The sequence below is a fragment of the Paroedura picta genome, chromosome 16, assembly GCF_049243985.1.
Source record: "Paroedura picta isolate Pp20150507F chromosome 16, Ppicta_v3.0, whole genome shotgun sequence".
In the NCBI taxonomy this organism is placed as follows: Eukaryota; Metazoa; Chordata; class Lepidosauria; order Squamata; family Gekkonidae; genus Paroedura; species Paroedura picta.
In genome coordinates this window covers 6,559,028-6,583,919 of record NC_135384.1, presented here as the reverse complement: position 1 = coordinate 6,583,919, position 24,892 = coordinate 6,559,028, and the positions used below count along the sequence as shown (strand labels likewise).

Genomic DNA, 24,892 nt, shown 5'->3' with positions numbered 1-24,892 from the left:
TGTATAGATAAGCCTCCGGGGAGGGCGGTATAGAAGTATGATAGATAAATAAATAAATAAATAAATAAATAAGGCCCACTGATGATTACTAATGATTGCATTATATCCATTTTTCTACTCAGGGGTGGTTGTGTGTGTGTGTTTATTTGACCATTCAATGCCCATACCGGCCACAAATATGTCTGTTCTTGCAACTACATCTAGGAAATAACAAAGTATAAATACTGAAACACATACGATTTGTTTTTTATTCAAAAGTCTTTAAATTCTCTTGATAAAGTTTTTTTTTTACATTTTCCTTTATATATATATATTTTTAAACACAGGGATAGGAAAAAAGACTGGGCAAAAAAGTACAGGCACAGTGGAAACAGTTCAGTATTAATTACAATAAATAAAAAGGAGGCCTCCCCCTCTCCCCAAGAAATACGCAACATACAATCCAAATCCCTGCATACACAACACATACACAACAGCAGCTTGAAGCCACAAAAGTGTAAGAAAACACACACACACACACACACCCTGTCTTGGAGAGTAGAAGGCAAAATGAGCGTAAATGGCACAAAGGTGCCAGTGACACAGAGCCCAGCAGGGGGTCTGCAGTGGGATAGCAGCTAGGAAAGGGCAGTAATACCCATGGATGCTTCTCAGGACAACCATAAGATAAAGAGGTGCTCTGGAACCAGGGGAACCTCTTGGGGAGACAACAGGAAACTGTTTGGAGGCTGGTGAATGTTACAGATAAGTCTCTCTCACTAAGGAAGAGCTTGGGAAGGTACCAGTAGTGTCCACCAAAGGCGATGAGTAAGAAAGGTAACAAAACCCCCGGGGGGGGGGGAGATCTATGTATATAGTAACACTGTCAGTTCCCAAAATTAGCTGGGATTTCATTATAATGAAATAACAAAAACTAAAAGCAACAATCTTTGGTTACATGCATATGTACCTTCCCCTGGTATATAAAGCCCTTTCAGTAAAATTGCATTTGTATACCGTTGCAAGCATTGCTGCGACCAGGGACCTTTACAAATCGCATCAAATACATGTAAACCAAACAAAACCAGGCATGTTTTGGCTGAAACTGCAAAGAAATGCAATTTGACTTTTTAAAGTTTATATGTTTCGGGAAGGTACATATATATGTCACCAAAGATCGTTGCAGAACAAATTTAGAGTCCAGGGGCATCTTTACGACCAACCAAGTTTTATTCAAGGCATGAACTTTTGTGTGCGGGCACACTTCCTCAGATAGTTCTGCTTCTTCAGACCAACACGGCTACCCACTTGAATCAAAGATTGTTGCTTTTGCGATGCACGGCTTTTAATATTTGTTAGTTGATTAAAGCTTTTAGATTATAATTTTAGCTCTTTTCTCCTTTTTATCTAATTTTTGGTTACATAGACTGTTCTGAGTCGGAATGGTCTCCCTTTATCTTTGCTATGAGTGAGACATTCAGCGAGCAAGACTTCTGAAATCTGTTCCCTATCTCCTTTCTGCTGCCATGGCCTCCAGAGTCCAATATGACACCCCAAGAGGCTGCTGAGGAGGGCAAAACAAATAAGGCTGGGGTAGGCCGATGACTGATGGGGAATGGAGGACCGTCGTGGGGAGAACACCGCAGAGATTCAATCAGTACTTAAATATAGAGGACAGGGGCTGTCAAGCAGCTTCCTGACGCTGAGGAGAGAAATCATCGCTTGCAGCCATCAGCGAAGGGTAAAAGTGGCTTGGGAGGTGTGGCAGGGGAGGGCAAGGGGTTGCCGGCAGCCGGGCCAGGGGAGTCTGTTTTCCGCTTGAAGCGGTAGGTGATAGGTAGCAGGAGTTTGCTCTTCTTGAGGGCCTGGACCTTCTTGAGCGTCTCGTCGTCCAGGGCCATGAAGCAGCGCCGCGAGTACTCCAGCAGGCGCTCTTTGGAGGAATCAAATTCACCCACCTCAGCCAGTTTCTCGGGTGCCACAATAAGGAGCTCGGCAATGGGCGTGGTCAGAGCCACGGTGTTACGGTCCACCCGGTGGTGCTCAAAGGCCCGGCTCATGCTTTGCAGCTTCTGGAAGGTGTACAGGATCTTCTTGTAGCGGCACAGCACCCCGTCCACGTCTTTGACTGCGGGGAGGGTCCAGATCCACATGGTGGTGATGGTGGGGAGAGCAGTTTGCGAGCAGGAAGAAAAGAACAAAATGGAGAAGGGTTGGAGAGCGGCAAGGGAAGAGAAGGCAGGGGGTCAACCAGGGAAGCCAGGAAGGGGGATGGTGGAAGTAGAGATTACGATTGGTGCATCTCGAAAACCACCTTGAGTTCATGTTAGCTCCCCAATGGGTCAACAAGCATGGAGAAAAAAGCATCCAGCTAAGAGGGCAATCATTTGTAACCCCGTTAGCTGGGAAGGACGAACTACCAGGGCACAAGAATTCATCTCCCTGCTCTGTTTCTCCCTCCCCACTCACCTCTTTGCCTCTCGCGGACTTTGGGCTTGATGAAGCGCCGCCGGTTTGCCCCTCCTTTCTGTTTCTTGTGCTCCCCGGAGCCACCTTCTTCCGGGCTGGCACTCAGCCAAGAACCCATGCTGTCGTCGTCCGTCACGTCCCCATTCCGACCCTCGGAAACCTCAGAACGACGCTGTTTGCTGCGGAAGTGGTCATCTAAGGTGCAGGGAAGAGCACACGACACGTCACATGGCTGGAGAGAAAAAAGGCCCTGTCTGCCCATCTAGCAGGTTCCATTTCTCAAGCTCAGAGAATCCCTTTGCTTTAGCACATTAAAGTCCTGCTGGTTCCCTCTCCCTCGACAGCTCCGTGTCCGTCCGTCCCCTCGACTCTGACCTGCTCAAACTCTGCTGCCCTCCCCGGAGAAGCAAGGCATCAATTCGGATCCCGAAGGCCAACTGAGCATGACCCATTCACCTTCCAGAGCCCTCTTCTTACCAGCATCCAGGCGGGTGGAGGAGATGAATTTGTCCAACTGGCAGCGCAGGAAGTCCCGTTCTTCCTCCAGGTCCTCAATGCGCTTCTGCAGCCAGGAGTTTCTCTCCAGGGCCATGTGCAATTGCGTCCTCATACTCGTCACCAGAGTCAAGGAAGGAGGTGGCATCTCAGGGGCTTCTGAGATTCAACAGAGGAGTAAAAGAAAAACAACAACAATGCCTCGATTTCGTTACAGCAGGAACTGGCTCCTTTCACACACTCCACTTCTTCTCAAACACCCCGAGGCGCCAATCTTGTGCTGTCCCCAAAACCTCCGTTGCATGCAAAACCAAGAGCCAGTCCGATGTAGGGGTTAAAGTGTCAGACTAGGATCTAGATAACACACAGGTTCAAATCCCTGCTCTGCCGTGAAACCTTGGGGCCAGTCACTCTTTGTCAGCATAAATGACCTTACAAGGTTGTTACTGAGAGGGGGAAATGGAGGAGGGGAGAATGTCATGGTAAGCATTTTGGGGTTCTCACTGCGAGAAAAACAGGGTGGTATTTATTGTATTATATGCGTCTGGCTGCCAGGCAAAGGGTGTTTGGAGGCGGTTAGCCATTGCCTGCTCCACAGCATGTTCCGTGAACAAACTTCTACTCAGATCCATGAAGGCCTCCCATGCAAATACTACCCAGGGTCAGCCCTACTTAGCTTCCAACGTTTGACAGGATCAGGCTTGCCTGGGCTATCCAGGTGAGAGATGAGGAGTAAAACACGTCAAAGAGTAAAACACATCTTACCGTCAAAGTTCTGTGGGGGACTCAGCCCATAATACAACTGCTGCTGAGTTTGCGTCTGGGACTCCATTTGCTGCGGCTCGTCGAAGGGTAAGGATATTTGGTAGGCCTCACTATCTTCCTTCACTGTGGACATCAAAGCAGGGAGAGGGGGAAAGAGAGCGCCGCACCGTTTTGTCAGAACTAGAATCCACAAAGTGCTCGGATTCACAGACACGTCGATTGGGGAAAAGTTGGGGACTAAAGCTGCAGTCTTGGTGAAGACCACAGCGGGTGTGTTAACACAACGACAAACAGTCCCTGCCCTTTTCCAGCTTTCAGTCATACAGCGATGTCTGGATGACCACCCTTTTGCCGTTTTGTGAAAGAAAAACCACAGGTGTGGCTTTTTCACAATGCTCTGTTTTACAAGAGCCTCTTGAGGCGCAGAGTGGTAAGGCAACAGACATGCAGTCTGAAAGCTCTGCCCATGAGGCTGGGAGTTCGATCCCAGCAGCCGGCTCAAGGTTGACTCAGCCTTCCATCCTTCCGAGGTCGGTAAAATGAGTACCCAGCTTGCTGGGGGGTAAACGGTCATGACTGGGGAAGGGAAAGGCAAACCACCCCGTATTGAGTCTGCCATGGAAACGCTAGAGGGCATCACCCCAAGGGTCAGACATGACCCAGTGCTAGCACAGGGGATACCTTTACCTTATGCATTTGTGTGCAGCGTCAATAGGATTTCAGAAACGAAAATTCCACTTGTGCTAGTATTTCAAGACTTCCTTGGAATCCTGTTACCTTACTCACCCCTCTGCTTACTCATGCTCCCCCACTACCCCGTTTGTATTTGCTGAATATCAAATCTCCATTCTTCATGTTCTGTTGCATTGGCAATGAGCTGGGAATCTGCAGGAGCAACTTCTAGGATCTGCCATCCTAGGAATTCTCCACAACATCTTTTGAAACTCTGGGTAAGATTTCTGATTAGGGCAACAGCAGATCAAGCCCCCCCCCCCCACCTCCATGCGACCCCATGTAATTCACCAGTTAGTCCACTGACACACCCCTACCTGGCCTTCCTCGCCGTCCTCTGCCTATGCTTGTCCGCTGGGGATGATGGTTAGTCTCACTCATGGTCCGCCCACCACGGGGGGGACGGATACTGCCGGCCTGAAGGAGAGCAAGCAAAGGAAATTAGTTTCGAGCTGGTTATGGTAAATAACCACTTATTCCAGTGGAATACAATTTCTCAAACTTTCCAAATCATCAAAATGAACTCCTCAGTGCATTCCGTTTTTGGTATCTTCATCAGTGATATGTGATACTCTCAGTATTTTATCCATAATAATAATAATAATAATAATTATTATTATTATTATTATTATTATTATTTTATTTATTACCTGCCACTCTTAAGTAGGCTTGTGGCGGGTTACGGATGTCCAGTTAAAGCCCCCATTAAAACCCTATTTAAATGGACAAAAAATGAATTCTTTCCAATGATGAAAATGTATCAATATATAATATTATATATATTATATTATGTATATTGCTTTAGGATGCTTAGGGCTGATCCTGCGTTGAGCAGGGGGTTGGACTAGATGGCCTGTATGGCCCCTTCCAACTCTATGATTCTATAATATAAAATGAATCTCATGGTGATATATAAGTGTAAATGGTTCACTCTCCAAATGGTTTTACAGTCTCCAATATACAGAGGTCTACAAGTATTAACATCACAAAGTGTAAATCTTCAGAAGTAGCTCCCCTTACCTGTTCCTCAGTACCCACCGACCAGGTGTGCCTGGCTGGTGAACTCTAAATTAACTGGCACCACCCATAAAAATCCCCAGTTGCCTGGTTGGAATTCTGTGGGCCATTCAGTGAACGCCAAGCAACTGATTTCTACAACTACTGACTCCCTCCTGTTAAGAGAGGTACACATCTGGAAAAACCCACATGGTACAGCCTTTCACAGAATCGCAGGGGTGCAATCTGCCACCCCATATAACAACTGCATATGCAAGTGGTTTCACCTGCATGGAGTTGGAGTCATGCCTCTTGGCGTCCAGACCCAGCAACATGTTTGACCGCTAAGAGATGTGGGGTCAGAGCTGCTTGGCGTAGTTACTGTGGGGAGGAAAAGGCACTCCACCCATGCTCAGAAGTACTTTGCTGTACCGTTACTGGTATTATTATGGGAAATACTCAGACTGGGCTCACAGAAAAGGTTCTGGAGGCCTGCTCTGACTTAAGTTATGCTCAACTCCACAAATGTTTAGGGAAGTGGGAAATTCTAATTTCCCTGGTGTCTACTCCTTCTCCTAAACTAGCCCTAAACCAGGTTTCAAGGAGCCCCGGAACCAGGTTGGAAGTGATGCCAGCTGGCCACACCTCCCTGTCACGCCCAAGGAGGACTAGGGGGGAGGGAGGAGTAGGCGCCCAGGCTCCATTCCCTTTTCCAACCACATGAGAACACCACCCCCAGGTCAATGGAAGCAGCTGGTTCCCTGCTTTCATGGTAATGCCAGGACTAGCTTATGGCTGAGATATATGGGAAAGGCCAAGGAGCTCCTGGGTGGGAATCCCTGCCCTAAACTAATGAGGATATTTACCTGAGCCAGGATGACTGTCAGGACTGAAGCCTCCACACAGCTACCTGCAAATAACTCCAGATGCCTGAGCAAAGGTCACAAAAGGAAAATCAGTAGGGATTAGGGGAGCAATTCTTTTTAAAAAAATCCGATATCAAAGCGGATCACTATTTTCTAGAGACCATCCGAAAGCAGAGAGGGTGGAGGAGGATCTTCCAAATTAGATACGGGTGCACGGTAGTTCCACCCAACAATTACGCTCTGCCTAAGGAATCTTCACAGTGCAATCCTAAAGCAAAGTTACAGCCTTCTTTGACTTCTATGGGCCTAGAACTCTGTTTAGGAATACACTTGAAATCTAGTCAGGTATCAGGGATTCTAGCTCACTCACTGTGGAACATCTGAATTGGTTCTGTTTGGAAACACAGCATATGAGGAACCCAGATTTGGCCATTTGACAAGAATCCTCCCACCTACCCCCCCCCCCCCCGCCCCTCCAGCCTGTCTAACTAAAACTCAAACATGGACAGTACCTGAACCAATCCCTCCAGCCAGGGCTGGCCCAATTGCACAAGAAGCCCCCAGGCGAGGGACTAAGCAGAAGTTGATTTTTATACTCAAGAATTTGGGATGAGGAATACCCAGCTGACAATAGCCAGGAAGAATTTTCTTTTCCTCCAATACACTTCAATAGATTATTGGTTTTATTGCCACCGATCGCGTTGCCTGAATACTGTTTCTTGGCACTCCTAGTATAGTAAGCTGACCTACAGCCCTTCTCAGCTCCCCCCTCCCCAAATCCAGACGGGCCCCATCGCAGCCCCCCCCCCCCCTCCAGGCCAGCCTTCTCCCGCGCCGCCTCCCTCCTGCAGCCCAACCTGGGGGGCGAAGCCACACAAGCCAAGCAGAAATAAGGAAAATCCAAATAAAACCAGTGCAAGCCCGTGTGTGCCCCCCCCCTCTCCAAAATGGCCTCGGCTGCTGGCCAGGGAGGCGCGACGCGCGCCCCGGGACTTTGGAGCCGCCCAAGGACCTTCCGTGCGCCTTCGACGGCGCGTCCCGGGCTGGCCACGGGGGAAGCTCCGGGGTGCTCCCCGGGGAAGCGACGCCTCTCCCCGGCAAGGGGGCAGCGGCAGGCCGGGGCCAAGCAGCGGCGACGGAGGACGGGACGGAGGGTGGCGCAGCATAGCGCAGCCCCGCCGGCTCTCACCTGGGTCCCGCGGGCGCATTCAGCGCCCCGGCCGCGAGCGGAGAGGAGCCGAGCGAGGAGCGTCCGTCGAGGGCGGCGGGAGGAGAAGGAGGAGCCAGGCGGCGTCGAGGACGGGCAGGGAGGCCGGCTGAACTTGGCCACGGCGGTGGTTGGAGCCCCGTTCACACGTGCCGGCGCGGCGGCGAACGCGCGTCCTCCCTCCCGCGGGCCAACGGGGACGGCAGCGGCGCGCCTCGAGGGCAGAGGGATCCGCGGGACACGCGTGCCCGTGGGAAAGAGCCCGGGAGGAGGGAAGTGTCCTGAGATCGCATCACCGCCCGGTGGTCTGCACGTGGGAGCCAATCTCTCACTCACCCATCCTTTAAAGGGATTTCCTGCATGTCAGACCCAAAGGTGGGCTGTGGCCAGCCCTGAATGAAGATACTTTGCTTGGAAGGCCGTGGTGGCTCTCCAGATGTCCATGGACTACAATTCCCATTAGCATGTGCTAGCAAGGGACATCTGGAGAGCCACTGGTTCGCCACCCCTGGAAGAGAGCATGTATTGTTTGCTTCAGGACTACCAGGGGCATGAGGCAGAGGCAGGCAAACCACCTCCGATGGTCTCGTGGCCGGAAAACCCAACTAGGGATGGCCATGTTGGTTACCACTCTATGCGCTGACCGCGTACAACAGGATAGCCCCACTTAGGCAAACCTAACTGACTTGGCCTCGGTCAGGATGTGGCTGGGACGTCCGCAGGGCCTGCAAGATGGCACCGTTCCACCAGGCCCAGACAGACCATCAAGAAGTACCGGGCCCCACAAGTGTAAACAGAGGGAAGATCCACCCCCAAACCGGTCATGGGCTACGGAAATTGAAGGTTTATGGAATTTATATGTACGATTTGATGTTTTTACTGCTTGTTGATTCGTGCTGATGCGCACCCTGCGCTCGTTTTTTCACTGATCAACGGCTAAACTGAGGATTATAGAACCTGCATGGCAGTAATAAAATGGAGAACTGGGCAAGAGTGAGTGAAAAACCTGGCAGGATCTCGCCCAATAGCTTCAGGGGCATCTCTGCTATGGGCAAACCTCTTTCACTTCCCCTGGGCCTTTCTACTTTCCCTTCTTTCTGGCAAGCTCTCAGCTATAACTTCTTGAATCAGAGTTGCAGGGGCCATACAGGCCATCTAGTCCCACCCCCTGCTCGATGCAGGATCTGCGTAAAGCATCCATGATAAGGATATGTCCAGATGCTGCTCGAAGACTAACAGCGAGGGGGAGCTCACCACCTCAGGTAGCTGATTCAAAAAAAAAATTCCTGATATCTAGCCGATTATCATTCTACACATAGTACATGTAGAACCCTATACCTTCCTCATCCTTTTATAAAAATTAATTTAGTAATTTCTTATGAACTGTGTCTTGGAGAGAGGGAGGGGAGGTTGTTCCTCACCTTAAAACGTAGCCAGCAGTCAGACTCTGAGCATAATTCCCAGGAGGTGGTCCCAGGGGTTAAGATTGGGCTCCCCTCTCCCCTTAGGGACGGGGCCAGTACTAGATTGGCCTTGACTCCACAGGTCCCCTGTGACTTCCTCCCAATTTTCTACCCACTGGACTCATGTGGGATGTAAATTTAAATTATGTATCGCCATAAATTGTACCTGAGTTTTAAAATGTCATTTTAATGGGCTTTTAACGGGGATATTGTTTTATTGTATGGATTGTATGGTGAAATTGTAAACTGCTGCGAGACAATTTTGGGAGTGGCGGTTATATAAATCCAATTGTAAAATAAATAAATAAATTCCTGGTCTGAGTCTCTCCTCAGGCATTGCTCTACCTCACCCAACAACCCTGAGTTTGGTTGAGACAGATGCAGAGGCCCCAAAAGAAGGGGGTGGGAATCTCTGTTGGATGGGTGGGCAGATGATACTGCCAAACACAGATCTTAATCTTTGTGTAAAGGGGAAACACAGGTGGGCTTAAGCGATATAAAGAAATTTAGTAAATAAGTGAAAGCCTTGTCTTTACTGCGTGTAGATGGCTGTGTTAGTGCAGAGAAGTATTGGGGGGGGGGGTGAAAGAACGTGCCAAAACAGAACCTAGAATCTGCAGGAACAGACATGATTTTAATGCCAAAACCCGTAATTAAGACTAAAAATAGGATCCCAGTGCGTGGTCATTATCCCAGCGGGTGGGAGAAGCCTTGAGGCAAAGGCAGGCCTCATCCCGAACGTATCGCATGCCCTCCAACTATCATCTGCACTCTCCCCCCTCATATAGATAGATAAAATATATGTGCACCAATCAGCATGTGTAAAGGAAGGCTGGATTTTCCTCCCATTTCTTTCTGCATCATCTGTGTCAAGAATGGCTGTGTGTGTTCGTGTGTGCCAGGGAGAGCAAGCTGGGTGTCGCAGGGGGTAGAATTTCTACAATTGTTTCTAGGGGGGGAGAATGAGCAGAAACTCACCCCCCTCCCTTATGCACAAGTGGCAAGTTCCCCATGGTCCCAAATGCAGGGAAACGTGTGTGTTTTTCAGGACGTGACACGTTGTGATTTTACCACTTTCCCAAGCCAGATGGGAACCTCACAATCAGCGGTAGCCTTGAGGGAGACGATGCCTTGGGTAACAGAACTAGTTCTGTTTTCTCAGATCTCAGAAGCCAACGGGAGGGGAATCCAAGCCCACACAGAGGTCTGGTGATTGTTGGTATCTGGATAGATCCAGGGGAGTCGCTGTGTGGTTCTAAATTTCGAGTCCAGTGGCACCTGTAAGACCCACACATTTTCATTCAAGGTATGAGCTCTCCTGTGCAGGCACGCTTCCACGGAGATGTCACGGGATGGAAGAAATCAGTTCATCTTTACAGGCAAAGTGCAAGAGTAAATTAGCATGAGAACAGCGAAGAGATTCCAGAGATAAATATGAATAACAAGTTATCTGGACAGGTTTGGATCCAACTGCAGGAGACGGAATTTCGTGGGAAACCTCTCGGGCTCAATAAAGGAGCCCATTTCTTCCTTGTTCTACGTAAACCGCCCTCAGCCACAATGGCAGACAATATATAATATAAATATGAGAAATAAAAATAATAGACAAGTCCAAAACAAGACAGCCATGAGCAACTACATAACCAACTGCTGCAAGCCGGAGAGAGTCAGGAGCGGGCGGAATTAGCGGCCTGGATAGTACTCGAGTGCCCCGTCGAGTTCAGCTTCCGCGGACGGGCGGGTGCCGAGTTCGAGTCCTGCGGAGGCCGACGGGCAACGAGGAGGAAGGGAGCTCCCCAAAAAGCCGCGGAAGGGGGGAGGAGAGCATGGCAGCCGCGCAACCCCCAACCCCGGCATGCAAAGCCCTTCTCCGTCGGGGAACGCTGCAAATTTTGCACGCCAGGGCTGGGGCTTGTGACTCACCTGGGGGTTGGGGGTCCCACGCCTCCAGGTGCGCCGCCTTCCAAACCTGCAAAGCGATTCCGGGGCTGCGGGCCAAGGGAGGGGAGAGGGAGTCCCCTGGGATCTGGGAGCCTCCAGTGCTTGAGGGGGGGGGGGTGCACGGGGTCTTCCCCTTGCCCCTTCCCGGGGGGAGAGCCCTGCCGATCTGGGAACCTCTCCCTCTCGAGCCGAGGGGAGAAGCCGCCGCGTTTCCGTCAGGACTCTTTTTGCTGCGACACCCACTCCGCCTCCTCCTCCTCCTCCTCCACCTTCAACAGCCCCCCCCCCCGGCAGAGCTAGGTAGAAATCCCCCCCTCCACCTCCCCCCCCACACCGAGATCTCTCCTCCCCTCGCTCGATCTCCCCTCCTCGTCCCCTCCTTCCCTCTCCCTTTAGGAAACTGGGCTGGGGATTGCGGCTGGAGGCAGGGAGGCAGGGGGGCGACAGGGACCCTGACCTGGAGCCCCCACCCACCCACCCAGTACTCCACTATTGCTCTTTTTGCAGGGAAGGGGTTGCAGGAGGCTGCAGCCTCGGGAAGACCAGCCCGCTTCGCACCCCCTTGCAGAGGGACCCTTGCAAGGAGGGGATGGGAGACGCCAACTTCCCCCAAATAGCCAGCACGGATCTGTTCACCCTGGCCAAGATGCCTTGGCGTTGCCCGCTGCCTGCCTCTGCGCCCACTGGATGGAGACCACCTCTCCGGCAGGGGCCGTTCAAGATTGCCACCCCATGCTGAGCTGGAGAGACCCGGCAAGCTTCCTGGATTGGCAGGGGAGGGTCGGCAGTGGCATTCCTCCTTCCTTCCCTACATCCCGGACACTTGGGGGTTGGGGATGTCCTCTGGCCACCCCGCGCCAACAGGTGGCTTGGCTTCCTGCTGCAGACGGCGTCAGGTAGGTCTCTGCAGACCACCCACCCAGAGGACCACCTTGGATGGATAGGATCGCTCCGCAGGGATGTTGTGCTTTTCCATCGCTCAGCCCACTGGGATGGTAGCGAAGGGCACATTCTGGCGCCCGCCCGCTGTGGCCCTGAACTTTGACATGCAAACGAGAGCCAAGATGTGCACGTAGGGACGTCACCCAAGCAGGGTAAGTTAAGTTTAGAAAAATAAGGCTGACAGGGGTATGCGGGGGGGGGGATGTGATAGTGGCTTATAAAATCATGCGCGGGGTGGAGAAATTAGGAGCACCCAGTGGATTTGACGGGCGATAGATTTAGGACAGACAAAAGGGAGCTAAATTGCGGAATCAACTAGAACAGGATGTAGGGCTGCAGACATCATAAATGACTTTAAAGGGGGTTGGGTAGATTTAAAGGGGGCTGACCTCGGTGACCTGTTTGTTTGCAAGTGTATGGCCATGGTGTGGAACAGGATGCTGGAGCAGATGGACCATTGGTCTGGGGTAGCAAAATACATCTTTGTATTCTTATGAACTGTTGACATGCTGAAGGGAGGGCTATGCAGGATTGTGGGTAGGGTATACTGAAAAAGTAGGGATGTTCCAACTCCTATTGCTAAATCATTTCCACTGCTCTTCTCTGCACCCTCAAGTTCCTCTTTGCTGGTTCTTCCTAACTCTGGGCATGCTCACCTTTCTCATTGGCTCTGATAGCGAGATAGACAGAGGCAGTATACATATTATTTGTTTACAATTCCATTTCTAGACTGCTCCTCCCCACAAGCAGGTCTGGGTATTCTGGGCCAATACCTGGTTATCATACGTCGTACAAGACTAGGGCTATGGTTGTATTCCCAGGGAGAAAAACAGCCAAGCACTTTTAGGATATTTCAAGAAGTTTAGCCAAAGTTTTATTTCTAGAGTGGTCCTATGCTCTTTGCTTCCCGTTTTGCGTAATGCCTATGTAAGTTTCCTAGAGGTATAGTCAATCAAACTGCAAAGGGAAGGCGGACCAGATGGAACAAATTATTCTGGCACCAGCTGGAATATTTTGTTGTGGTTTTAACAGGAAAGCTACAGCGTAATTATGTGTGTGCCTATCTGGAAACAAAACCTACTGTATCCCATGAGCTTATTCCTAATGTCAGACCCCCGTTGGTTATTCCAACGAACACGCTTGGCATATTACCCAAAGCTGTTTATTGAAACAGCAGTAGTTAGCTTTTAATTATTTTTGTTGAAACTGAATTGACAGGTAAAACATTGATCCATATAAACCCAAGAATCCCCACCCCTGACAGAAAAGCACACCTGAGCATTGCCCCTTTCTCAGAAAAAAGACAGCCTCCTCCATTCCCACAAAAAGTGTGCGAATCATTCGTGGCAAGCTAACCAAGGCTGGGCTAATCTGATAACTTTCCAACTCCCTCTCCTTAGAGGAGTTTAGGAATAGACTACACAGCATAACAAGCACAGCAAGAAGAAGAAAAGTAGAGCTGGTTTTTATACCCCGCTTTTCACTGCCTGAAGGAGTCTCAAAGCTTACAACCGCCTTCCCTTCCTCTCCCCACAGATTAGAAGCCATTGTTCTTAACCACTACACCATGCTGAGTCTGCGTTTAAATATATTCACGATTTAAAATATCCAAAATAATAAAGACAGTTGCAAACGGTGAGACTTCCTCCGACTTGCTCCCCCCTCCTTTTCAGTGACCTTTACAAATAACAATCCCAGGTGGCCAGGCAGGAGACTGAGAAACAGACAGATCCTGAGACCTAAGCGATGGGAGGAGAACAGAATTAGTTCTCTCTGGAGTTGTGATGGGTGGTGTTGCTGCCAATTGTTTAATTTGCAGCGCTGTCCTGGGACTGGTCTGTCGTAACCTCGACCTGGAGAAGAAAAGACGCAAGATGTATGTCTTTCCTTCTCACCATTAGTGGCAACTTTTCTTATCGACCTGCAAGTTGTTATCCTTTCTGCGTCGCAAGAGTCCCGCATCTTGAGTGTTCGATAAGACGTGGATATATTTAAACGGGGCAATAATCAAATAGCTTAAAGGGAAACGAATGATCAAATGCAATTCCTGATATGTGTTGACGTTGCTGCTCATTCCCAGGGCGTTTCTAAACACCAGTCCGTTGACACCAACGGGTTTAGAAGGGAGTAACACTGCTTAGGATCGCACTGTGAAACTCTCTAAGCGCGGCCGATACAGCCATGCGCCTAGTTTTTCCTCGCCCCCATCAGCATGCCTGCTTTCTCATTGCAGGCTTGGCGGTTCACCTGAAAGGAACACGTCTCAGGAGAGACTTATGGAGGATCCCGCGAGACCAGCCGAAACCATGGAACGCTCTTCTCTGCAAGTCCCCACAAGTAACTTGGGCCACATCAAGCTGGAGCAGGCGGAGGAGGGAGAGGGAGTCCAAATTTCACCTCCTAAACTGTCGCGACCCCCAGTGCCTTCTCCGGCGGGCGCCCTTCTTCAAGGTTTGAATGGGTTGCCCGGAGCAGGAAAACGGGCCCACATCCCTGCAGGGACGACTGGCCTGGATCAAGGAGAAACCTCTCGACTGGGGCGCTACCTGTTGATTGACAGCCAGGGCCTGCCGTACACGGTCCTGGTGGAAGAGGGGGTCGGGCCGGCGGAGGCGAGCGCCGGAGGCGCGGAGGGCGGAGGGGGCGGGGGTCCCTTGCGGAAGGTGTACTGCTGCCCGGTGTGCTCGCGGACCTTTGAGTACCTGTCCTACCTGCAGCGCCACAGCATCACCCACTCGGAAAGCAAGCCTCACGTGTGCCGGGCGTGCGGCAAAGCCTTCAAGCGCACGTCCCACCTGGAGCGCCACAAGTACACCCACTCGGGCCGGAAGCCCCACCAGTGCCCCATCTGCCAACGAAGCTTCCGCGACTCCGGGGAGCTCTCTCACCACCAGCGGGTGCACACGGGCGAGCGGCCTTACCAGTGCGACGCCTGCCACATGCGCTTCGGCGAGCGCAACACTCTTCAGAGGCACATCCGACGGAAGCACCGTCTACAGCTCCTCCCCACACCGTAGAGACTGGCCTCCTAGGAGGGAACTTGTGTCAGAGGCACCGAGACCCCACTGCCTGCCCAGACCGTAGGAATCTACTTCTTGGGACTTGGTAGTATCTGGGTGTCCAGTGGCAACCTTGGCCTGGACATCTTTGCCCTTGTCTTTTGGAACTGGGACTTCCACATCCGTCAACAAACAGCTCGCGGTTCCCTGGAGGAATCTGAATGGAGAACCTCACCCGCCCATGCTGGAAACGTTCTGGCATGGAAGAGCCAGCCTTCTGAGGCCTAGCGTGGGCGTGGAACATCTTCTCAAGCTGCAAGGACTTGGCCAACCAACTCTCTGAATCCTGTAGTTTGTTATATCTTTCGGAGCTCCTAATAAACTGGCAAGGGGAGCCATTCCTTTGTCAGCCTGGTGCCCCTGTTGGTCATTTGGATATGCTGGCCTGGCATTATTTGCCTCTGCAACAGAGCGCATGGCCTACCGACATCTGGCTCCAGCCATTCCTATGACTCTGTGGCAGGGAGAATCCAGCGCACTTAGCCCAGGCCTTGCCCTTAACAGAGAGGCACTGTCCCCCAAGAAGGGCATGTTCTCATGCAGCATGAAGCCCGGCAATGCACATCTATGAATAGCCAACTCCTTTGTTTTACCCAGCCTTGAGATGGCAACACCCATAAAGGATTGCCCCACATCCCTTTCAGGTGCACCTTGGCCCAGAAACAGCATGGAGATCCTCAGCTTGGCCAAAGAAACTTGGGGTTTCTCTTTTTATAAAGATAGGCTCCACCAATATGGAAAGTGCCAGCTTTTGTTGGTCTGGGGGCAATGAAGTGGAGGGGCGAAGACCAGGGGAATTGCTCTCCTTCCCCGGCCCTCGCCAGCTGCAGATTTGAGCTTTGAAAATGTGTGAGCGCCCTTGCAGAAATCTCATTTGGGAAGAGCTTGGCATCCACCTGGAGGAGAATCTCTCCCCTAAACACCCATGCCTGCACTTAATTCCTGTCTCCCCATTCCCAGGAAGAGACAATATAAAACTAGTTCTGGAGGGGTAGTTTTTTTCAGTCGATTGCAGCAAAATTAAACTGGAATAATTGTTTTTTTATACCCTGCTTTTCACTGCCCAAAGGAGCCTCAAAGCAGCTTGCAATCGCCTTCCCTTCTACTCCACGCAGCAGACACCCTGTGAAGCAGGTGGGGCTGAGAGAACTCTGACAGGACTGCTCTGTGAGAACAGCACTATCAGGACTGTGACTGGCCCAAGGCTGGATGCCTGTGGAAGAGCAGGGAATCAAACCCAGCTCATCAGATTAGAAGCCAATGCTCTTAACCACTCCACCAAGGAGCCCCACCAACCCCTTAAGGACTGGCAAAAGGTATTCTGCGTATAATCTGAGGCCAGTCCGAGCTTCCTTCCTCATTTGCCTGGCAGCTCATGGAGGACCTGAACTCTGACTCACGGAACCTTATGCTTTAATGCATGTTGGTAGCCTTCAGGGTGAAACACAATAAATGGAAGCCTGGGGGATCCCATTTCCCTTTCAGATTGCTTGGTCTGCAGTAGAACAGCTCGATTCAAGTCCAGGAAAACCTTAGACAGGGGGTCCCCAACGTGGTGCCCACCAAGGGTTTTTTTAGACAGTGGGTGGGCCAGGTGAGACTTTTGCATGGCAGGTCTACTTTGCCCCTGAAGATTTGATTGGCCGTTTTGAAGCACTTGTTTCATTCACTTGGTGTGTGTTTCACTCCCTCTTCTCGGCGTACGTCCCCACCTTCTACGGTGGCCGTGCTGCGGTTGCACCCACCGCGCTGTGGCAGAATTCAAAAGGTGCCCACATTCTGAAAAAGGTTGAGGACCCCCTGCCTTAGACAGACCTGATGAAAGGGACGCCCAAACCACAAAAATCTTGTGGGTCTTAAAGGTGTGACTGGACTGGAATTTAATCTAGTTACCTTTAAGATATTGTGGTTCTGTTCTTTTTTTTTTAAGCACTTCAGTGGGAAGGGGGTAGGATCGAAGGATGAAATATGGAGTATCCCCTTGCCGTTGGCCTTTTAGTCTCTCATTTCCTCCAGCCATTTCCAGTTAGAAAGAAAAAGAGTTGGCAAACCTGCCTTTCTTCTAAAAGACACAGATGGTTGAGCCCTGAATAAGACCCCCCTCTTGCTGGCAGGCCTCGTTTCATTCTGCTTTTTGATCCGATGCAGTGAGCTTTCCAGATGCTTGTGGGCCAGGCAGATTTTAAACCTCAGTTCTCTGGCAGAAGGACACTCTGCTCTTCATCTCTGACTTGGCTTGCGGTACGTACGCGATACAGACTGCAGTGACTTTCTCCAATAACACACTTAGGATCTCTGTTTCCTTGACAAGGGGAATAAGAGCTAGAGCCCGATCCGCAGCATGTGTTCCAAGGTGCCGGAGAGACCGGCACCTCCAAAGTTTGCCAGGGTGAACCCTGGGTTGTATTTCTCCACTTCATATTTAGTGTGGAACCCTTGATCTCTGTGTGTGTCCTTTTTTAATTAAATATAATTCTCTGGGTTTTGTTTCATCTTTGTGTGTCTGGAATAAAGTGATGCTTTGTGACCTCCCACCATGTAGATGCATTGAGAGGAAGTGAACCCTCAGATGCCGGGACTGAGAAGAGTGCCTTTCGTAAGCATGACATTTAAAAATGCAGCCAAGATATTGGAGATCCGTGGTTTGCTTTGACTGCAGAGGACAAGAAAGGGAAGGGGTTTGATTGTACGGGGAGGGGAGCGGGCTGAAGGTACACTGGACTAATCATTTTATGCACCAAATTTTTTTTTTTAAATCCAAATATGTGTTCAGTATGCCGGTTTAGTGCTTAAAATATGCAAATCAATAAAATGTATGCATAGTGCTCGTTTTGCATAAATGTCCTCTGTCGTTTGCTTTATTCTGAACCAGAGGGGTATACTTTTCTGAAAAAAAAATTTAAAGCAGGATACACTTTGAAATGCTTTAGCCCTGCGAAGGTTTCTTCATTAACCTCAGAGAGCAAAGCCTTTACGGCAGGGGTAGTCAACCTGTGGTCCTCCAGATGTTCATGGACTACAATTCCCATGAGCTGGCAGGGGCTCATGGGAATTGTAGTACATGAACATCTGGAGGACCACAGGTTGACTACCCCTGCTTTACGGGATCCATGCAGGGCAACAGCCAGAATATCTTTCCATGCTGCAGACTGTACATTGCCAGCATTTCCCCGCAGCTGTCGAAAACGGAAAAGCGCCATACTGGACCATTTAATTTCTATTTTTAAAAAACAAACTGCACACTACATAAAAGGGAACTTGTGTGATCAAGGAGGGCTCGCCACCTAACCAGCATGCCCTGTGGTCCAAGGGATCTGCCCAGCAACTGCTGATGAAACCGGACAGCCTTGTTCCTATTGGTGAATATCCCCCATACAGGGTCATGGCTTGTGTTCAGGTTTCTGCAGCCCCGCTCCTTTCAGGCCTGCTGTGAAGGAAGCCTGTAAGAGCCAATGACTGAGGTGAGGGTCGCATTTTTCTGCCTGTGTCATGCTGAGGGGCAGCCATTGATGTTGCTCTTCCAGGAGCAATGTAGGGGTGTCTGTGGTTGCATGCACTCCTCTTGATGGCACATGCATGTGTCTGTGTGTGTGTGTGTGGGGGGGGTTCTGATCTTTCCCCTTCAACCTGATAGGGAAGCTGCAGAAATGCCTCTTCTCACAGTCCTCCTGTGGCTGGCCTCACTGCTGGAGGGAAGATGCAGCCAAGCCATGCATGTCCTTTCTCCCCCCCCCCCTTCAAATATATGAGGCCTACTGCACAGGGTTGTTGTAACTAACTTTGGTGCGTACACTCACGCCCCCCCCCCTGAGAAAGCTTGACTATAAATACCATCAATAAACAAATATCTGTTTTCTGACTCACATTTTGGGTAAATACCACATGTCTTAATCTTGGCATTACACAACTGAATCCCACCCACCCCAACCTCCGGCCATGGACCAACAAGGTTATCGCAACCTTTGCCCCTGAACTGGGAAACGGAGCGGGGCCAGCGTTGCGGTTTCGGAAATCTTCGGCAGTGCTGCAATCCGAAGTCACCGCTGCGGCGAGAGGCGCCGAATCCGGTTTCCCGGCCTCGTTGGCATCCACAGCGCTTCTGTCTCTTTAAATCAGCCAGCCAGGGGAAGGACGCGCTGGCAGGCAGGCTTTTTGACGGCAGACAAAAAAAAAAAAGTGGAGGGGGGAGGAAGGAGGCGACCGCCATCCCCGTCGCCTTTAATTTCCTTTTGGGCTCCCTTTAAAGGGGAGGGAAAGAGCAAGGAAGAGGATGGGCAGGGAAGAGGAGGGGAGTTCCCCCTCTCCCTCCTTCCCTCCCGCTGCTGCTTCGCTCCGGAGGCAGCCCAAAGTTGGGAAGGGAGTTTGCAAAAAAAGAGAGAAAGGAATCCTCCCCGGAGCGACGCTGCACGAGCCGGGCCGGCCAGGTGAGAGCCCACCTGGGGAGGCGCAGGGACTCGCTCGCGCGCCCGGCCGCAGTTCTCGCCACTCCTGCTAACGGCCAGACGGTGGGAGACAAAGGGAGCGAGGAGGGGGGGGAGGGAGGATGTGGGGGGAGGGAAAGGGGGGAAAGGGAGCAGCCCCCTTCCCCCCCCCCCGAGACCCCTGCCTGCTGCAGCCGCAGCCGCAGCCCCCGCGCCGTGCCCATGGCCGGGCCATTGTTCTCTCCAAAGGGGGCTGTGGTCGGCCGCAGCCGGGAGGGGACGGAGCCCGCAGGCGGGGGAGGCTTGGCTTCTGGGGGGGGGGGGGTCCTTGGGGGGGGGGGCTGGAAAGGCCGGGCGAGGGGAAAGAAAGGGGCCGCGTGGGACACGATGGGAAGATGGGAGGCCTTTGATTGGGCCGGGAGACGATCTCCTCCGCCCAAGGAGCGGGGACTTGGTGGAGATGCCAGTCCCCCGGTGGGACCTGGGGATTCCCCGCATCTCCAGGCAGCAGGGTTCAGTTCCCCTGGAGGAAATGGCTGCCCTGGAGAGGGGGGCTCCATCGCATTAGGTTCCCCTGGGGTCTCTCCCTGCTGCAAAACTGCCGGGCTCCATCCCCAAAGTCTCCAGGTATTTCCCAGCCCAGAGGTGGCAACCGGACTGTTAAGTTCCAGGAAGGTCAGGGGTCGGATGACTGAATTGCATTCTGGAGGCGGTGAACGCAAGTCCCACCTCCTCATTTGCTTTTCTGCACTGGAGGACGTGGAGACAATGGCCTCTCCTTCGTTGTCGTCCTCCTCTCCCCCCCCCCCCGCTCTTGCTTTTAGAGGTGTACTGCCCCCCTACTTGGAGGTTCCACTGGCCAAGCAATGAGCAAAGCCTAACAAAGGGGAGTTGCTTTGGAGCTGGAGTGCCTGACTCCTTTTGGGTACAAAGAGAAACTTTGTCTGGGGGGAGACTAGTACTGAGGTTAAAGCCAGAATTCCCCATGGACCTTGAGTGGGCTGAAGAACAAAAGGGTTTCTAAAAGAGAAATGGGTGATGGGCAGAGCACAGAGCTGGGACCTAGCGTTCCCAAGCCTTCCAGGAAAACTTAGCTTAAGAAAGAGAAACTGGAAAATGAATTTTCCTGGAATGAGGTATGTGCATTGAGGGTAGGGGGTATGTGGTGTATGTGGCATTATTAAGTTTTTATTATACATAAAACAGTGCACCAAAGTGATGTGCACCAAAGCCATTAATTCCTTCCCTCCCCTCCCTTCCTGGTTTCCCCACATTTCCCTTTCTCATCTTCTCCCCCCCCCCTCTTTCTTTTCCTAAGGGCACAGGCTGAGAAGCAGCCACGGTGATGCTTCAGACTAACTGATGGAAACAGAGCTGATTGCAGTAAAGGAAGAAACTGGATCCGTAACTCTCCCGACCTGCTGCCTGTGCCAGGAGGAGCTACCGGAACTTACTGGATCCCCCGGGCAGATCCTGCAATGCCAGGCCTGCAAAGGAATCGTCTTGGACCCTGGGAACTGGCTGCCTGAGAGCCTAGAGAGCCAGGCATTCCTTGCTGACAGGCCTTACGGTTGCTCCTTCTGCCCCAAACGCTTCAAGAGGGCCTCGGACCGGCGCGACCATGAGCGGGTGCACACGGGAGAAAGGCCCTACGGCTGCGGCATCTGTGGGAAGCGCTTTACTCAGAGCTCGGTCCTTTCTGGCCACATGCGCATCCACACCGGGGAGCGGCCCTTCCACTGCGCCGTCTGCTTGAAGTCCTTCAACAACGGCTCCAATTTCCGCAAGCACCAACGTATCCACGGCCAGCCGTGTGGACACGACGCCAAGGGGAAGGGTGAGGAGGACTGTACCGGCCTCCCCGTGAAGCAGCAGCAACGAGCCACAGAGACAGAGGAGGGCGGTAACCAGTGGCAGGGGAAGATACTGGGGCAAAATGGCCGCCAAAGCGTCAAGGAACTGAGAGAAGGCAGGAGCGGGGGCCATGACCTTGTTGGCAGATCAAGTGGCCCTCATGTTAGTGGGCCTCTGGGCCAAGATGGTCTAAGGCATCTGGGTAATAATTTAGGCCACTTCAAGAGGATGAAAGTAAGGCCAAGCACCTCTGACTGTGGCCCTAGCCTTGAACTGAGACACGGAAGTGGCCAAGTTAAGACGGGGGTTAGCAAGGCACACGTCGGTGAACCGAGGGAAAACGGAAATCTCAGCCTGGAACGAGGGGAAGCTCAAAATGGCCACAGCTTCAGACTTCTGAAGTACGGGAGTGGAGAAAACCACACGAAAGGCCTGAAGTCAGGGAAAGCAGAGGAGAGCCGCACTCAGGGAAGCGAGAAACATGTGGCCAGCCACAGTGGCAGGTTGCAGCTGAATGCCGTCAGCTATGGAAAAGGCCTCTTGTCAGTGGGCGGCAACAGGGTCCATGTTCACAGGCTGAGCCAAAATGGCGGCATCAGGGGCTGTGACTTAGACAGGAGGCCTAACGGAGGCTACCTCAAAGGGCTGAAGCACCCCGGTGGGAAGGACGCCGCTGCAGATGCTAAGCAGAATGGCACCGGGGGAAGGCCTAACAGTGGGGCAAGTCACACCCGGTATGACAACACTAGAAATCTGAGACAAAATGTCGGCCACGACACGAGTGGAAACGGTGCTGCTACCAGCAAGAAGCAGGTGAACTTTCAAGCGTGCACTCCTGGAAACGTGAACTCTCCAGTGCCTAAAATGTCTGTCCAAAATTGTCCAGAAAGGAGGGATATTATGGTCTGGGAAGAGCCTGAAATAGAGATAGTGAAGAGAAGAGAGGAACTGGATGAATGCTATCCCTTTGCCAGGCGTCTCTGCTCTTCCTCTTGGGAGCCAGGCATCCCTGACCGCCTCCCAGCGTCCCCCCAGCACCACTCGCTGCAAGACACGTTCAGCACCACCGTTCAGCCCTGGGAAGGAGAAAGCCCTGCCTGTTTCCCTTTCCAGGATCCTGAGCCTTATACTCAGCATTCCCAGTCAGCCTTAGATTCTAAGCCCTTCCTGTGCTTTGCGTGTCCCAAGCAGTTCCGGCGTGCCACGGATCTGAAGGAGCACCTGCGAGTGCACACGGGCGAAAGGCCCTTTGGCTGCTCCGTCTGCGGCAAGCGGTTCACCCAGAGTTCAGCCCTGGCCACTCACCGCCGGCTTCATACCGGAGAAAAGCCCTTTGAGTGCACCGTGTGTTGCAGGCGCTTCAATAACTCTTCCAACTTTGCCAAGCATCGCCGGCTTCACGTGCAGGATAGCGGAGCTGGCAGCAGCGAGGTGGCGAAAACATCTTGGAGGGACAAGCCGCAGTGACTGCTTTGGAGGAATTTAGACGGTTAGGCAGTGTGTGGCACTGGCAAGTAGCAGCTGAGGTGTGGAGACCCGGCAGGGCTTTCAAAACAAGAGATGAGCAGTTTGTCTGGGGGTGGCCCATCCAGTAACCAATCAGGGCCCATCCTCCTTAGCTACAGAGACCCCGAGACTGGGCTAGCCTGGGCCATCCAGATGGTAGAGAGTAGCTGAGACCAGAGCGGTGAGCATTCCAACCCTGCAATACGGAATTCCGCATTCATTCGGAGCCTCAGTTTCTCATTTCAAAGTTCCTAGTCCCTAAGGCTTTTAAAGAGGCCTGAAATAAATGGACGAAGCGGGGCTGGGGAGAAGCGGAGCAAAAGTTGTAGCGATCAGTGCCTTGTGTAGTTGTGTGCCCCCTCCCAGGAATAGCAGAAGAAAAAAAAGTTATACAAAATAAGCAAGGGTCTGCAAATTGGCATAGTTTGTGTAATTTTATGCAGGGTTTCCCCCCCCCCCCTTTAGCAAAATCCTGTTAGTCACCACCATCCACAGGTTTTAAAGCATGCCCATCACAAGGAGGGTAAATTTTAAATGATTTTTGGCTCAAAAAATGTATTTGCTGAAATGGTTAGTAGATAAGGGGAGGGGGACAATGCCCGCAATAGAGCAACATGTGGAATTTTTTTTTTGAGGGGGAGGGGGGGGAGTCTTCCCAATGTCTTTAAACTGTTGTCAGCCAATATCCAAAGCCAGAAATAAATATTCTGAAAAGCTGTCATGTTCAGAAACAGTGGCAATTCTGATTTGTAAATCTATAGCATTTTTAAGAAGTCTTTTATATTCAGGTAATTGCATGATCCAAAGAAAAAAGACCAGAAGAAAATCTGAGGCCACCTATTCCATTTTCTGTGAAACTTCTACTAAAGATTCAGTTCAAATTTACTTTCATCTAATTTACTTGCGTAGATCCCACTTGCTGTCCTGTATCTGTCTTTGCAGAAATGATTTGTTTTGTCTTAAAGGAAACCTTATAAACTTTTGGCCATCCCTCCTTTTAAAAAATGTTCTTACTTCTTCATTTCTTACACTTTTTGCGATATAAGCCCTTTTAACACCCTCATGGTCTCTCCCAAGGATGGATTTTCATGCCTGCTTTTCATATGCAGCACAAATTGGTTGGCTTGGCTATTTCATACAACTTCACAATTCAGAACACAGGTAATTCGTAGATACTTTTAGATTACCAGTTCTTCTCTGGGACAAAGCAAAGTCTGAGAGTATTATGTTTGTCTAAGTGACATTGGCTTCATGATTGCCTTAAAATCTGTGAATGGGATGCTTGACAATACTTCCACAAATCTCAAATTGTAGCATTCGTTGTGGGAAGTTTCTCTAGCTCGTCCTTACACAATGAGTCTCATGGAGCAAGAAGCCAAGAAACCAAAAGGCTGCGGAAAACCTTGAATCAGTAAGGAATAAATTTAATAAATACCTCTAAAAATAAATGAAATGCAAAGTGTAAATAGTTAACCACGTATATGGCTATAGTGAAAGAGCTGCACTATTGATAGAATGTCAGGGAATTTATTATAGACTTGAGCGGAGCCTTTATGTACTCTATAGGAAGGCACGAATTTTACAGTGGTAACCTGAAGGGTTTTACCTGATCATCAGGATATGTATTTTTACCTGGTATAACTCTACATAGTTCTCAAGACTTTTCCCCCCAGTGATTAAGTCAATGTCTCCCTAAAACACATTCGACGATATCATGCGCTGTTATCTTAATTGATTGGGAAAGTATTGTTAATATATTTTATTTCATACCTTTCATGTATGTTTATGGTCTTTCCAGTAACATTTATGAAATTTATACCCTCCCTCACTGGTTGTTTTTCTCAACCTTTTGGTTACTTGCTTCGTTTTGCTTTTTCCCAGCTCTCGGGACCCCCTTGACCTCCGAACGTTCCATTTCTGGGATTGACTTCCAATACTTTAATGTGGAAGTGAGATTCCACTCCTGTTTTTCCTCCGGCTTGCCCGGGTCTTTCTTCGTACCCATCATGTTAGCACTGGGCCCATACTGTTCAGAAATTTTTCTGCAGGGGAGCCTGCAGGAAACCTTCTCCCCCTTGTATTCTGACGCCATTCTGCGATTGTGCTCACTGGCCTGTACCAGAAAGGTGCCTGTAGGCTCAAAAACGCAGGGACCCCTTGAATTAAACAAACTTGGTCACCAGTCAATGCACGGCAC

The 24,892-nt window shown here is 50.9% G+C and overlaps 3 protein-coding genes across 7 annotated transcripts; 2 read left to right on the top strand and 1 right to left on the bottom strand.

Annotated features, from left to right (window-relative positions):
* Nucleotides 1-246: 246 nt before the first annotated feature.
* Nucleotides 247-10,914, bottom strand: CCDC106 (coiled-coil domain containing 106). 5 transcript variants are annotated; one of them, XM_077313067.1, is made up of 7 exons: nucleotides 10,896-10,914; nucleotides 6,303-6,366; nucleotides 4,758-4,857; nucleotides 3,709-3,831; nucleotides 2,926-3,102; nucleotides 2,449-2,643; nucleotides 247-2,107 (listed from the first exon to the last, which is right to left on the bottom strand). In XM_077313067.1, exons 3-7 carry the CDS (start codon nucleotides 4,819-4,821, stop codon nucleotides 1,695-1,697), a joined length of 972 nt encoding a protein of 323 aa, XP_077169182.1. In that variant the 5' UTR covers nucleotides 4,822-4,857; nucleotides 6,303-6,366; nucleotides 10,896-10,914; the 3' UTR covers nucleotides 247-1,694. The 5 variants fall into 5 exon arrangements, with proteins under 5 accessions (XP_077169182.1, XP_077169180.1, XP_077169181.1 ...); XM_077313065.1 differs by lacking the exon at nucleotides 10,896-10,914 and adding an exon at nucleotides 7,492-8,110; XM_077313066.1 differs by lacking the exon at nucleotides 10,896-10,914 and adding an exon at nucleotides 7,315-7,455.
* Nucleotides 10,915-11,222: 308 nt separating this feature from the next.
* Nucleotides 11,223-17,754, top strand: LOC143825087 (uncharacterized). Its single transcript, XM_077313069.1, has 2 exons — nucleotides 11,223-12,007; nucleotides 14,089-17,754. Exon 2 carries the CDS (start codon nucleotides 14,132-14,134, stop codon nucleotides 14,870-14,872), a length of 741 nt encoding a protein of 246 aa, XP_077169184.1. The 5' UTR covers nucleotides 11,223-12,007; nucleotides 14,089-14,131; the 3' UTR covers nucleotides 14,873-17,754.
* A 1,367-nt stretch (nucleotides 17,755-19,121) lies between these two features.
* ZNF784 (zinc finger protein 784) lies at nucleotides 19,122-24,882 on the top strand. The gene is made up of 2 exons (XM_077314574.1): nucleotides 19,122-19,338; nucleotides 20,654-24,882. The coding sequence occupies exon 2, from the start codon at nucleotides 20,698-20,700 to the stop codon at nucleotides 22,654-22,656; it is 1,959 nt and encodes a 652-aa protein (XP_077170689.1). The 5' UTR covers nucleotides 19,122-19,338; nucleotides 20,654-20,697; the 3' UTR covers nucleotides 22,657-24,882.
* The last annotated feature ends 10 nt before the right edge of the window (nucleotides 24,883-24,892 follow it).

What these genes read in the sequence shown, in the direction of transcription:
- CCDC106 (XM_077313064.1), bottom strand. Translation starts at nt 4,030, where the DNA reads ATGACTGAAAGCTGGAAAAGGGCAGGGACTGTTTGTCGTTGTGTTAAC. An exon ending in CTCCACCCGCCTGGATGCTG is followed by an intron (nt 2,644 to 2,925) that starts GTAAGAAGAGGG and finishes CCTGCACCTTAG; the next exon opens with ATGACCACTTCCGCAGCAAA. An exon ending in AGTCCGCGAGAGGCAAAGAG is followed by an intron (nt 2,108 to 2,448) that starts GTGAGTGGGGAG and finishes CCCTCCCCGCAG; the next exon opens with TCAAAGACGTGGACGGGGTG.
- LOC143825087 (XM_077313069.1), top strand. Translation starts at nt 14,132, where the DNA reads ATGGAGGATCCCGCGAGACCAGCCGAAACCATGGAACGCTCTTCTCTG.
- ZNF784 (XM_077314574.1), top strand. Translation starts at nt 20,698, where the DNA reads ATGGAAACAGAGCTGATTGCAGTAAAGGAAGAAACTGGATCCGTAACT.